This window comes from Heptranchias perlo, chromosome 25 (assembly GCF_035084215.1).
Source record: "Heptranchias perlo isolate sHepPer1 chromosome 25, sHepPer1.hap1, whole genome shotgun sequence".
Lineage (NCBI taxonomy): Eukaryota > Metazoa > Chordata > Chondrichthyes > Hexanchiformes > Hexanchidae > Heptranchias > Heptranchias perlo.
The window spans coordinates 32,533,555-32,546,526 of NC_090349.1; the positions used below are offsets into that span (position 1 = coordinate 32,533,555).

At 41.8% G+C, this 12,972-nt stretch overlaps 1 protein-coding gene across 1 annotated transcript in view; it reads right to left on the minus strand.

Moving 5' to 3' along the window:
- Positions 1 to 12,972, minus strand: part of tfip11 (tuftelin interacting protein 11) — a 27,790-nt gene continuing 14,818 nt past the window's right edge. Inside the window, exons 8-13 of the mRNA XM_068005929.1 lie at positions 12,580 to 12,686; positions 10,657 to 10,825; positions 9,824 to 10,067; positions 4,357 to 4,499; positions 3,167 to 3,332; positions 1 to 747 (exon numbers count right to left, since the gene is read on the minus strand). Of these exons, the coding sequence (XP_067862030.1) occupies positions 392 to 747; positions 3,167 to 3,332; positions 4,357 to 4,499; positions 9,824 to 10,067; positions 10,657 to 10,825; positions 12,580 to 12,686 (1,185 nt within the window). The 3' untranslated portion in view covers positions 1 to 391. The remainder of the gene's footprint in view (positions 748 to 3,166; positions 3,333 to 4,356; positions 4,500 to 9,823; positions 10,068 to 10,656; positions 10,826 to 12,579; positions 12,687 to 12,972) is intronic.

Consider the following 12,972-nt stretch of genomic DNA (forward strand, 5'->3'; position numbering starts at 1 on the left):
TTATGACATCAGAACCCTGGGTTTATTGTTCATAAATAAAAAGATATTAAAATAAACAGAGAGTGTTACATGTTTAAAAAATACAACAGGTAACAAAGTGGGACTGTACTTGACTCATTAAGTACCAAATGTTAGTCAGTCAGTGAGTAAGGATTTCACCCAGGGACCAAGAGCCAAATAAACACAGAGAGTGGTGAAAGTCACTCTTCCACCTACCCCACCCTCTCCCCGAACAAACTGATGAAAGTCTTCCCTCTATCAGTGATTACGGTTAAAAGACTTCAAAAAGAATTAATAGGGGCAGGAGACTAAACAACACACAACTTCTTGTATAACTACAGTCACTGGAATGAAAGAACAGCAAGTTTCTGCATCTCCTCATTATATTATATTATTTAGCCATGTCAATGAGGCTCTGAAGTGATGTTGGCACCCAAGTTTTCTCCCCCTGTACAAACACAACCCCTCTGTCAATGTAAATGACTATCCGTCCAAAGGTGTAGAGCTGTTTTCCCTCGTGGCGCTTGCCCATCAAAGGCATGAAGACGATATTGTGCTCTTCGGCCTTGGCCTGGATCAAGTCCTTGAAGTTCATTGGTATAGAGGTGGAGCTGACTCCGATGCCGCGGTGTGCCATGTTCTCAGCCTCGCGGCGCTCCTGCATTGCCTCATACTGAAAGTCCCTCCGACGCTCTGTGTGGGTCAGGTAAGCGATGTTTTCCCGAGCTCCTGGCTGCATGTAACCACCTGTTTGAAAGAAAAACAATTAAAAAAAACTTCCATTTTCCAGGCAAGGATGATAAAATTGCTCTGGGCTAATTGCACACTATTGTGAAGGTTTGAAATATCTAGGCATACACATTAAAATTAGGAAGTTAGTAGTAAGACAGGAAGAGGAGGACTTTTTTTTTCTACCCAGAGGCGGAAAGAGCTGGGAATATGTTACCAGGGAATGACATTGAAGTGAACAGTACAAATTGGTTCAAGGGACAATTAGATGAGTTTCTGCAGGGCAAAAAGCCTGAGAAACATAGTGAAAAGATGGATGGAATTAACAGGTTCCAATTTTTACCCTTCTTGCTGGAGTACAGTTTCACTGGTTCTAACAGCCTTCTAGTAACTCAAAAAGTAGCAATTCTTCATGTGTAAGCCTCAACAATTAAGTGTTAGTAAGCTATTCCATCATAGGCAGCTTTACATATCCTGACTTTCCCCACAGCAGGGACCACTGGACAGTGATCAGGATCACGCACAATGGTCAATTTCTTTTTGACCCTCTCACTAATCTATGGACATTTAGGCCAACTGTAGCATCCATAATGTGACCCTGGTTGAGACCAGCTAACTCAGCCCAGAACAGGGATAAAATCTGGGACCTTATTGGTCTGCATGGCTCAGCAGCTTATTGAATAAACCCCTTACTAATACCACAGGAGATGACATATGTCTATAATATATTATGATGTGGAGATGCCGGTGATGGACTGGGGTGGACAAATGTAAGGAGTCGCACAACACCAGGTTATAGTCCAACAGCTTTATTTGAAATCACAAGCTTTCGGAGCTTTGCTCCTTCGTCAATAAAGCTGTTGGACTATAACCTGATGTTGTGCGACTCCTTACATTTATAATATATTAAAATTCTTAAATCTGTGCACACTTTTTCCATTATAAATTTCTTCATCCCCATTATAATGGAAGCTTCCTATGTAAACTTGTCATGCTGTAATTATACCTTCCCGCTAGTGGAGGCGCAGAGGATACAGAATGATGGTAGGGAGGGTGTTCTAGGATGCAGGTAGGTTGCAACTACAGCATACTGCAGTATTGGGGAGTGGGCAATGGCTTTGGGAGATTGATCTTGAGGTGTAGCAGCACTGGAAGGGGCAATGCAGGTGTGGTAGTAGTGGAGTGTAGTCATGAGGCGTGGGAGCACTGGAACGGCGGCAGGAGGTGGTTTTACCAGTATTGTTTGGCATTCTCCAACTAGCATGAGAAATCCCCTTAAGGAATCCCACCTCTGTATGAAGAAGATCCATGTTCCAAGTGGTAACTGGGAAGCTTTAAATTGATTCAGTGTCTTTAGAAGTGTTTATGATGCATTTTAAAAGCACTAAAGGGGCGTAGCCAAGCTAATATTTATCCCTCAACCAACATCACAGCAAAAACAGATTATCTGGTCATGTATCTCATTGCTATTTGTGGGACCTTGTTGTACACAAATTGGTTGCTGCGTTTCCCTACATTATAACAGTGACTACACTTCAAAAGTACTTCATTGGCTATAAAGTGCTTTAGGATGTCCAGAGGCCGCGAAAGGTGCTAATTAAGAGCAAATCCTTTTCTTTCATTTTAAAATTGGTTCCTGGTAACTGTTGGGAAAGTGGCTTTACTTCATGCAGAAGAGGATTCCCTAAAAGGGGTTCCCTATGTTCGCTTGGAAACCCCCTATTATTTCTAAGTGGGACTGGAGCTCGGGTTGGGGGTCTGTGTGGGTAGCAGCAGGGACTGGAGCTAGAGGGAACCAGGAGAGGTAAGAGGCCAACTTAGCTTCACACGCCACAGTGCCATCTATCTTGGAGATAAGAGCTGGAAGGACCCAAAAAGCTAAATATATGTTAAGTAAAGATATGTATAGTTTAAGAAAGACAGAAATAGAATGCTTACAGGAAGTGCCTGTATGCAAAATACTTTTGATGCATTATACATTTATCTATAGATTATAGGATATTGTAAGTTTAGCATACATTTCCTGTCCAGCACACTTATCTTTAACACTCAAGTGTTTGTATCACATTTCAAAAGTAAAGGATAAGTAGGAACTCTCCAGGAATATAAAATATTGGAACACCACAGATCTTTAAGTAAACATTAGATGATTTTATCCAACTGTCAATTAACAGCCATTAAACTTTGTAACGGGTGATTTGCTAATAATACAATCCAGATAAAAAAAGACAAGTACTTTAAATATTCTGCAACATCCTTTTCAAAAGATTTCAAAATACTTGCTTTTCCTTTCTTGATCTCTGATACACAAAGTCACATTATTTTTTCCTTTCCTATCTTCCATTTCTCCTTCCTTTGCTCCCTTCCCAAATATTTGCTCTTCCCACCTCCATCTTTTGGAGAATGTCCAGCAGAAATAAAACCAAGAGTCACTTACCAACTGTGGAGGTGACAGCCCGGTTCATAATGTCCAGGGCTTCATTAAACTTCTCCTTGATCGTTGGGTGGGCCAACACCTGGTCAGAAAACATGGACTTCCAGCCCAGGTACCATTTAGTGATCTCCTCGTAATTGGGGCTGTTACTGAGCCACGAACATAGTACCTAGACAGTAGAGAAGGGTAATTTGGGGAATTCAGAGGAGAATAAAGGTTACATATTACCCCAGTTGTAATAAGCAGTAAAAAAAAATGTAAGTTGTAAATGAGGCTGTAATAAGACTGCATGACAAGGTATTGTATAAACCGCTTTCTCCTCATTGCATACAATTCTAATGGATTAAACCATGCCCATTCACTCCAATGGACAGCAAACAAAGTTTGTAATCACAGAGCCAGAATTACATCGAAACTACAGCACAGAAACAGGCCATTCGGCCCAACTGGTCTGTGCTGCATTTATGCTCCACACGAGCTTCCATCCTCTCTCCCTAATTCATCTAACCCTAACAGCATATCCTTCTATTCTTTTCTCCCTCAAATGCTTATCTAGCTTCTCCTTAAATGCATCTATGCTATTTGCCTGAACTACTCCTTGTGGTAGCGCGTTCCTCATTCTTACCACTCTTTGGGTAAAGAAGTTTCTCCTGAATTCCCTATTGGGTTTATTAGCAACTATTTTATATTTATACCTTCTAGTTTTGGACTCCCCCACAAGTAGAAATATTTTCTCTACATCTACCCTATCAAACCTTTTCATTATCTTAAAGACCTCTATCAGGTCACCCCTCAGTCTTTTTTTTTCTGGAGAGAAGAGCCCCAGCCTGTTCAGCCTTTCCTGGCAAGTATATCCTCTAAGTTCTGTTATCATCTTTTGTGAATCTTTTTTGCACCCTCTCCAATGCATCTATATCCTTTCTATAATATGGAGACCAGAACTGTGCACAGTACTCCAAGTGTGGTCTAACCAAGGTTCTACACAAGTTTAACATAACTTCTCTGCTTTTCAATTCTATCCCTCTAGAAATGAACCTCAGTGCTTGATTTGCCTTTTTTATGGCCTTGATAACCTTCGTCGTGACTTTTAGTGATTTGTGTATCTTATCTCTAGATCCCATTGCTCTTCTATCTATAGGTAAGCAGGAATTTAATGGATATTAGCTCAATCATCAAAAGGCTTTTAAACTTACCTGCAACCATTTTGCAAAAAAATGTTTCTCAAGCACTCCAATGAGGCTGGAGGGTGAGATCATCTCCTCCCAGTCCATCACCCAGTGGAAGGTGTCCATGTGTTGCTGGTGAGGATTGATCACAAACTCTGTCAAACACATCCCTGTCAGGGGTCAGATACAAACACAGTGTCAAATATATCCCTGTTAGGGGTCAGATACAAACACATCGTCAAATATATCCCTGTTAGGGGTCAGATACAAACACATCGTCAAATATATCCCTGTTAGGGGTCAGATACAAACACATCGTCAAATATATCCCTGTTAGGGTTAGTTACAACCACTCACAGTATCAAATTTCCAATTGGATGGGCTCTCTTCTAAACCATCTTAATTTTTTTTATTATTAATAATCACCTAAAAGAATGAGAAAATTAAGATGGATAGGAGATTGGTGTTAAGTTTGGATATTTAGCTACAGTGACAGCACTCACACACATACAGGCCTAAAACCAAAAATGGTGCTGTCCGCAAATGCAGGGGTACGGTAGTACAGTGGTTACGGTACTAGACTAGATATCCAGTGTCCTGAACTAATAATCCAGAGGATTCTCAAATCCCAGTTTGAGAATTTGAATTCATTTTTTAAAAATCTGGCAATAAAAAGCTGGGATCAGTAAAAGTGACCATGAAGCTGTTGGATTATTATAAAAATCCAACTGGTTCACTAATGTTCTTTAGGAAAGGAAACCTGCTGTCCTTACCCATTCTGGCCTACGTGTAACCTAGCCCCACACAAAACCAACAAAAGTGGTTGACTCTTAACAGCCCTCTATTCAAGAAAGGAGAGAGAGAGAAAACAGGGAACTACAGGTCAGTTAGCCTGACATCAGTCGTCGGGAAAATGCTGGAATCCATTATTAAGGAAGTGGTAACAGGGCGTTTAGAAAATCATGATTAGGCACAGTCAACATGGTTTTAGAATCATAGAATCATAGAAGTTACAACATGGAAACAGGCCCTTCGGCCCAACATGTCCATGTCGCCCAGTTTATACCACTAAGCTAGTCCCAATTGCCTGCACTTGGCCCATATCCCTCGATACCCATCTTCCCCATGTAACTGTCCAAATGCTTTTTAAAAGACAAAATTGTACCCGCCTCTACTACTGCCTCTGGCAGCTCGTTCCAGACACTCACCACCATTTGAGTGAAAAAATTGCCCCTCTGGATCCTTTTGTATCTCTCCCCTCTCACCTTAAATCTATGCCCCCTCGTTATAGACTCCCCTACCTTTGGGAAAAGATTTTGACTATCGACCTTATCTATGCCCCTCATTATTTTATAGACTTCTATAAGATCACCCCTTAACCTCCTACTCTCCAGGGAATAAAGTCCCAGTCTGTCTAACCTCTCCCTGTAAGTCAAACCATCAAGTCCCGGTAGCATCCTAGTAAATCTTTTCTGCACTCTTTCTAGTTTAATAATATCCTTTCTATAATAGGGTGACCAGAACTGTACACAGTACTCCAAGTGTGGCCTCACCAATGCCCTGTACAACTTCAACAAGACATCCCAACTCCTGCATTCAATGTTCTGACCAATGAAACCAAGCATGCTGAATGCCTTCTTCACCACCCTATCCACCTGTGACTCCACTTTCAAGGAGCTATGAATCTGTACTCCTAGATCTCTTTGTTCTATAACTCTCCCCAACGCCCTACCATTAACGGAGTAGGTCCTGGCCCGATTCGATCTACCAAAATGCATCACCTCACATTTATCTAAATTAAACTCCATCTGCCATTCATCGGCCCACTGGCCCAATTTATCAAGATCCCGTTGCAATCCTAGATAACCTTCTTCACTGTCCACAATGCCACCAATCTTGGTGTCATCTGCAAACTTACTAACCATGCCTCCTAAATTCTCATCCAAATCATTAATATAAATAACAAATAACAGCGGACCCAGCACCGATCCCTGAGGCACACCGCTGGACACAGGCATCCAGTTTGAAAAACAACCCTCGACAACCACCCTCTGTCTTCTGTCGTCAAGCCAATTTTGTATCCAATTGGCTACCTCACCTTGGATCCCATGAGATTTAACCTTATGTAACAACCTACCATGCGGTACCTTGTCAAATGCTTTGCTGAAGTCCATGTAGACCACGTCTACTGCACAGCCCTCATCTATCTTCTTGGTTACCCCTTCAAAAAACTCAATCAAATTCGTGAGACATGATTTTCCTCTCACAAAACCATGCTGACTGTTCCTAATTAGTCCCTGCCTCTCCAAATGCCTGTAGATTCTGTCCCTCAGAATACCCTCTAACAACTTACCCACTACAGATGTCAGGCTCACTGGTCTGTAGTTCCCAGGCTTTTCCCTGCCGCCCTTCTTAAACAAAGGCACAACATTTGCTACCCTCCAATCTTCAGGCACCTCACCTGTAGCGGTGGATGATTCAAATATCTCTGCTAGGGGACCCGCAATTTCCTCCCTTATGAAAGGGAAATCGTGTTTGACAAATCTATTAGAGTTTTTTGAGGATGTAACTAGCAGGGTAAATAAAGGGGGGCCAGTGGATGTAGTATATTTGGATTTTCAAAAGGCATTCGATATGGTGCCACACAAAAGGTTGTTACACAAGATAGGAGCTCATGGTGTTGGGGGTTATATATGCATGAATAAAGGATTGGTTAATAGACAGAAAACAGAGAGTAGGAATAAACGGGTCATTTTCAGGTTGGCAGGCTGTAACAAGGATCAATGCTTGTGCAACAGCTATTTACAATCTATATGAATGGCTTAGATGAAGGGGCCGAGAGTAATGTATCCAATTTTGCTGACGATACAAAGCTAGGTGGGAAAGTAAGCTGTGAGGAGGACAAGAGTCTGCAAAGGGATTTAGACAGGTTAAGTGAGTGGGCAAGAAGGTGGCAGATGGAGTATAATGTAGGGAAATGTGAGGTTATTCACTTTGATAGGAAGGATAGTAAAACAGAATATTTTTTAAATGGTGAGAAACTATTAAATGTTGGTGTTGAGAGAGATTTGGGTGTCATTGTCCACGAAACACAGAAAGTTAACATGCAGGTACAGTTGGCAATTAGGAAGGCAAGGGTGTTGGAGTACAAGAGTAAGGAAGTCTTGCTACAATTGTACAGGGCTTTGATGAGACCACATCTGGAGTACGGTGTACAGTTTTGGTCTCCTTACGTAAGGGAGGATATACTTGCTTTAGAGGCGGTGCAACAAAGGTTCACTAGATTGATTCCTGGGATGAGAGGGTTGTCCTATGAGGAGAGATTGAGTAGAATGGGCCTATTCTCTCTGGAGTTTAGAAGAACGAGAGGCGATCTCGTTGAAACGAACAACATTCTTAGAGGGCTCAACAGGTTAGATGCAGAGAGGCTGTTTCCCCTGGCTGGAGAGTCTAGAACTAGAGGGCATAGTCTCAGGATAAGGGTTGGCTGATTTAGGACTGAGATGAGGAGGAATTTCTTCACTCAGAGGGTGGTGAATCTTTGGAATTCTCTATCCCAGGGGGCTGTGGATGCTCAGTCGTTAAGTATATTCAAGACTGAGATCAATAGATTTTTGGACTCTAAGGGAATCAAGGGATATGGGGATCGGGCGGGAAATTGGAGTTGAGGTTGAAGATCAGCCATGATCTTATTGACTGGCGGAGCAGGCTCGAGGGGCCATATGGCCTACTCCTGCTCCTGCTGCTTATGTTCTGAGATGGCCTAGCAAACCACTCAGTGGTATCAGGCTGCTAGAAGGCAGTCCATCACGACATTCTCAGGGCAACTACGGATGGGCAATAAATGCTGGCCTTGCCACCAACACGCACATCCCGAGAATGAATTAAAATAAAGTTACCCATCCAGAATTAAAATATTTCAAGTTAGAGTCTCACCACCAGGACTTCAAAAAAAATCAAATAGTTACAAGGAATTTTGATGAACAAGAGTACTTTAAAGACCTTCTGACTGTGACAAATTAACAGTGGAATGTACGCGAATATTTTCCTAAAGCAGCATCTCTTCAACCAAACAAGGAAGTAGGTGATCCTCAAATTAGTTGCAACAAATAATTGAGAGACTGTTTCCACTGGCAGGAGGGTCAGTGACCAGAGGACACAGATTTAAGATAATTGGCAAAAGAACCAGAGGGGAAATGAGAATTTTTTTTTTACACAGCGAGTTGTTGTGATCTGGATTGCACTGCCTGGAAGAAAATTCAATGGTAACTTTCAAAAGGGAATTGGGTAGATACTTGAAAAGGAAAAAATTTGTAGGGCTATGGGAAAAGAGCAGGGCAGTGGGACAAATTGGAGAGTTCTTTCAAAGAGCAGGCACAAGCATGATGGGTCAAATGGCCTCCCTTTGTGCTGTATGATTCTATTCTGTGATTCTTGGGAATAATGATCATGTTATGGTTGAATTCGCAATCAAAATTGATGGGAAGAAAGGAGGGTCACAAATGAAGAATGTAGAGCTCCACATACATAGTCTTTAAAAGCTAGCTTGCAGGTACAAAAAGTGATCAAAAAGGCTAATGGGATGCTGGGCTTCATAACAAGGGGTATAAAAAGAAAGGAAACCACCCTGCATGCTGGTCGGTTCTCATTTGAAATATTGCCTGCAATTTTGGTCACCTTATCTTGGGAGAAGTAAACTGACCTTGTGGAAGTCCAGTGATGATTTACCAAGATAATACCCGGGATGAAGAGAATGAACGATGATGAGAGACTAGGTAAACCTAAGTTATACTACCTGGAGATAAAGAAATTTAAGGGGTGATCTGATAGAGGTGTTTGAAATAATGAAGGAAATTAACTGAGTAGGTAGGGAACAATTCTTCCCTCTTAAGGGAATTCAGAATGAAGGACTAAACCAGTTAAAAGTGAATCCAGGAAGAACTTCTTCACACAAAAGGTTGTGACAATTTGGAACAGCTGTCATAATTGCAAATCAATAGGAGAAATTTAAAAGGGCGATAGATACTGATTTGCGAAGTAACGATATTAAGGGATTATGGAGAAAAGGCACGGAAATGGGATGAAAAAGACAGCTGTCATGGCCAACTAAATGGCTGAGTAGGCTTGATGGGCCAAATGGTCTATTCCTAGTCACAAGTTCCTATGGCATCCCTAGGTTAAGGGCAAAAAAATCAGCTTGGGTTCCCATTCAGTTCTCTATCTAATGACCTCTGCTGGAAAGTACGCATTTGTGGATGTCGGGTCAGGACAGAAAAGGACTTGGTTGTGATGTTCCCTGATAATCAAATAACCTGCTGAAACTCAACGTCTTGGCTCACACATGAATACTAGTAAAATTGAGCGAGGTACTGGAGAGCAACTGGTATCTGTGGAGCCGTACACTACCGGGAGCCAGTACCTTCAGAAGAGGGGATAAAACTGAAAAACAAATTGTTCCAGTTGCAATATAGATTATGTTCATGTACTTTCTCACCTAACTTTGGAACAATATTTTTCGACATGAAGGCTTCCCAGGATCCTGGGGTGAACACATCCTTCCAGGGCAACAGGATCAGTTTTGCAGATGAGTCACTGGGATGCCACTTCTGCAACGCATTGGCAAGCTTGTTGCGGATCGGTGAATACAGGGGTTCCAGGCGCATCTGCATCAGTGGCAGCCATGGGTGAATCCAGGCGTGGATTGGGACAGTGTCCGTCAGCGGGTTCCAGTTCTCAACCTAAAAAGAACACAAAGGGGTTTGTGTTGAAGAGTCAGAGTGGCTGAAATTACTTTTGTTCTTATATTTCTCCTTTCTTGACTGCTGCATTAGAGCTTTTCCAGGCCTTGGTAGGCCAATCGTTCTTGCATTCCCCAGTATTTCCTCCCTCCCCTGCACCCCTTGGCAACCTGATCAAGAGTATCCTTATTAGCACTTTTCCCTTTGCAGTGCTTCGTTTCTGTTTGGCTCTTCTGTTTGGTCCCAATGAATGGCAGAACAGGCTCGAGGGCTTAAATGGCCTACTCCTGTTACTATGTCCTGTGTTCCTACTTCATTTCCGTTCCTTCAGTTTGGATGTTTCAGACATTTCCTTTGATCTCTACTCCATCTTCTTTCCCCATTCATTTTCTTTTCCTTCTTTTGGTTAGTGATTTGTTCTTTGTTAAACTCAATGAAAATTTTGAATGTTAAAAGTCAATGTGCAAAGGTGCCTCGTACAATCAGCAAAATATTATGAACGATCTTTAATGTGCTGCTGATTCCCAGAATTTATCAGACCGAGTGACTATCACATCTTTCTCAAATGGTACTAAGAGGAGGCTCCTACCTCACGCTGTAACTTAGGAAAGATGAGTTGTTCAAGAATATTGTCCAATATCCAGAGAGGGATCACAGGCATCCAGTTCTCCAAGAAATCTACCATAGGAGCACAATTCCGGGGCGGCCACTGGGAAACAACATTACGGACATATGGCATCCATACCTCCCAGATCAACCTGGGAATGTGAAGAGAAAAAAAAATTAAGTACAAAAGAAATAGGAGCAGGAGTAGGCCACACAGCCCCTCCAGCGTGCTCCGCCATTCAATAAGATCATGGCCGAGTAGGAACCGAGAATAGTTCATTCAGCCCATCAAAGCCCAAGTTTTCCAACACACTGTAAAGAATTTACATTGTCAGACTCTCCCCAATTTTAGCCTATTTTCCCTCCTTTCCTCTCTCTCACACACACAAAGATGCCAGCTCTTATGTGATGAAAGCAGTTTTAACCTTGTGTCAAATAGAGAAAACATCCTGTGTTTTATGTTAGACAATTTTGAAACAACTAGCAATAAGGTGGAAGCTAAGTTCACTTGATCACATTTTAAATCAGAGACTGAAGCTCAGGTGTCTGTAAAACGCTGGTTGGTTCTCTGATCTGTATATGGGCCAGGATACGGAAGTTTGGTTCCAGGTGCTAATCAAATTGTTGGTCATCTGAAGGACAACTGGTATTTGACAATTAAACTCCAGGCATCAGTCGAAGGTGTAGTTTTAATTGCAGGCAAGTATTAAAGTCTATGAGCTTACACAGTATTTCATTACATTTTAAATGGCTGAAGCATCAAGGAAGCTTTGATCCAAGAAGAGTTCAGATTGTACATTATTTAAAAGAATTGACAGGCACGCAGGAAGAGAACAAGATGCGATTTCAACGGCCAGCAAGTATGAACAGCAAATGAACCATGAAGGGAACATAAAAATGTGCAAGAATGGAAAAGACCATTTGTCTCATCTGGTTGGCCCTCAAGCGTTCAAAAGCAGAATACACAATTCACTCTCTATATTCCTCAAATGATTTTCTGGCCAGGGTCGCCCAAGTTAATTTATAAGTCTTCCAATGTCTTTTAGTTCCGTGCTTTGCACTGTCTAAGCCATTGGTGGCTAAGAGGGGTTTCACATGAGTCATCTCTTGCGTAATGTCTAACAGGATCTGTCAAAAACTACTGAAAAGAACAAGAATTTCAGACTGCCTCTTGTTTTGAATCAGTTTATGTATTGTGTAAGTCAAGTAGTGTACTAATAGTTTCTTGCTGTGTCGTTCTGATTCTGTATCACATCTTGTAAATAAGTCTATTAGTTTTATCCTGAATCTAACAGTCTGATGCGTGACATTTAGTGCCTTTCAGAGTAGACAGGAAAATGGGTAACTGTTCGTTCTGTAGCACTATTCCACAGATAATGGTGCAGTTTCTGTTTGTAGGACTTGATCTGCTTATGGAAACTGCCTTTTGATATGAACACAAGTTAAAAGTGTTGAGAGAAATGCCAAATCATAACATCTGGCTAAAGTATGGTTTCTCCAGCAGCTTTCCCAAGTCATTATGCTTAATGTGTTAGCCTACTGTCAGCAGGTTATTTGAATCTGAGGGGCACCACAACAGAGCCCAAACCTGATGGACTTTTCAGTATGTCTCAATAGGAATAGGAGCCATGGCTGATTTATCTCCTCCCTAGCTCAGGAACACTGAAGCCAATTGTAGCAGCCCAACTACACACAGAGCGGGGAATCAAACCTGGAACAATCTGATTTGTGCTAATTAGGGGAGTTGCTCACCCTTCAATTCTGATCTTAATTAATAAGTCTTGAACGGGCTGAAATGAGGAGTATGTGAAGTCCTGGTGATCTTCAGGTGCAAATCTGGTCCATAATCTGGAGGTCGCTGTCAATTCTAATTACCAATCTAAAAGTTTTGATTATTCATTCTTACCTGTGGTAGGGGTCCAAAGACAACATATCACACCCTCCATGTTGCAGCTGGTCTCGTTCTAGAAGTTTCCTCCACATGGACATGACCTCTAAGCCATATGTGTTATCCTAAATGAAGAAAAGAAACAAAACTGTTTACTCCATCTTCTGCCCATCTTGTGCCCAGCTTGTCAATATGAGGGATGGGTCCCTCCCATCACAGACTACATCAAGAAACCCTGACAAGTCAGGTACTGTGTATTGCATAACCCCTCTGTTGGAGCTGCAACTGAACCTAGGCATTAGAATTAAGTTTTAATGCATTAAATTACCCAGTCCTCAAAGAGAGGAAAGAGGCTGAATGGAATTTGTCATATTCAGTCTGACATTCATTATACTTGGTAAGGTATTGGAT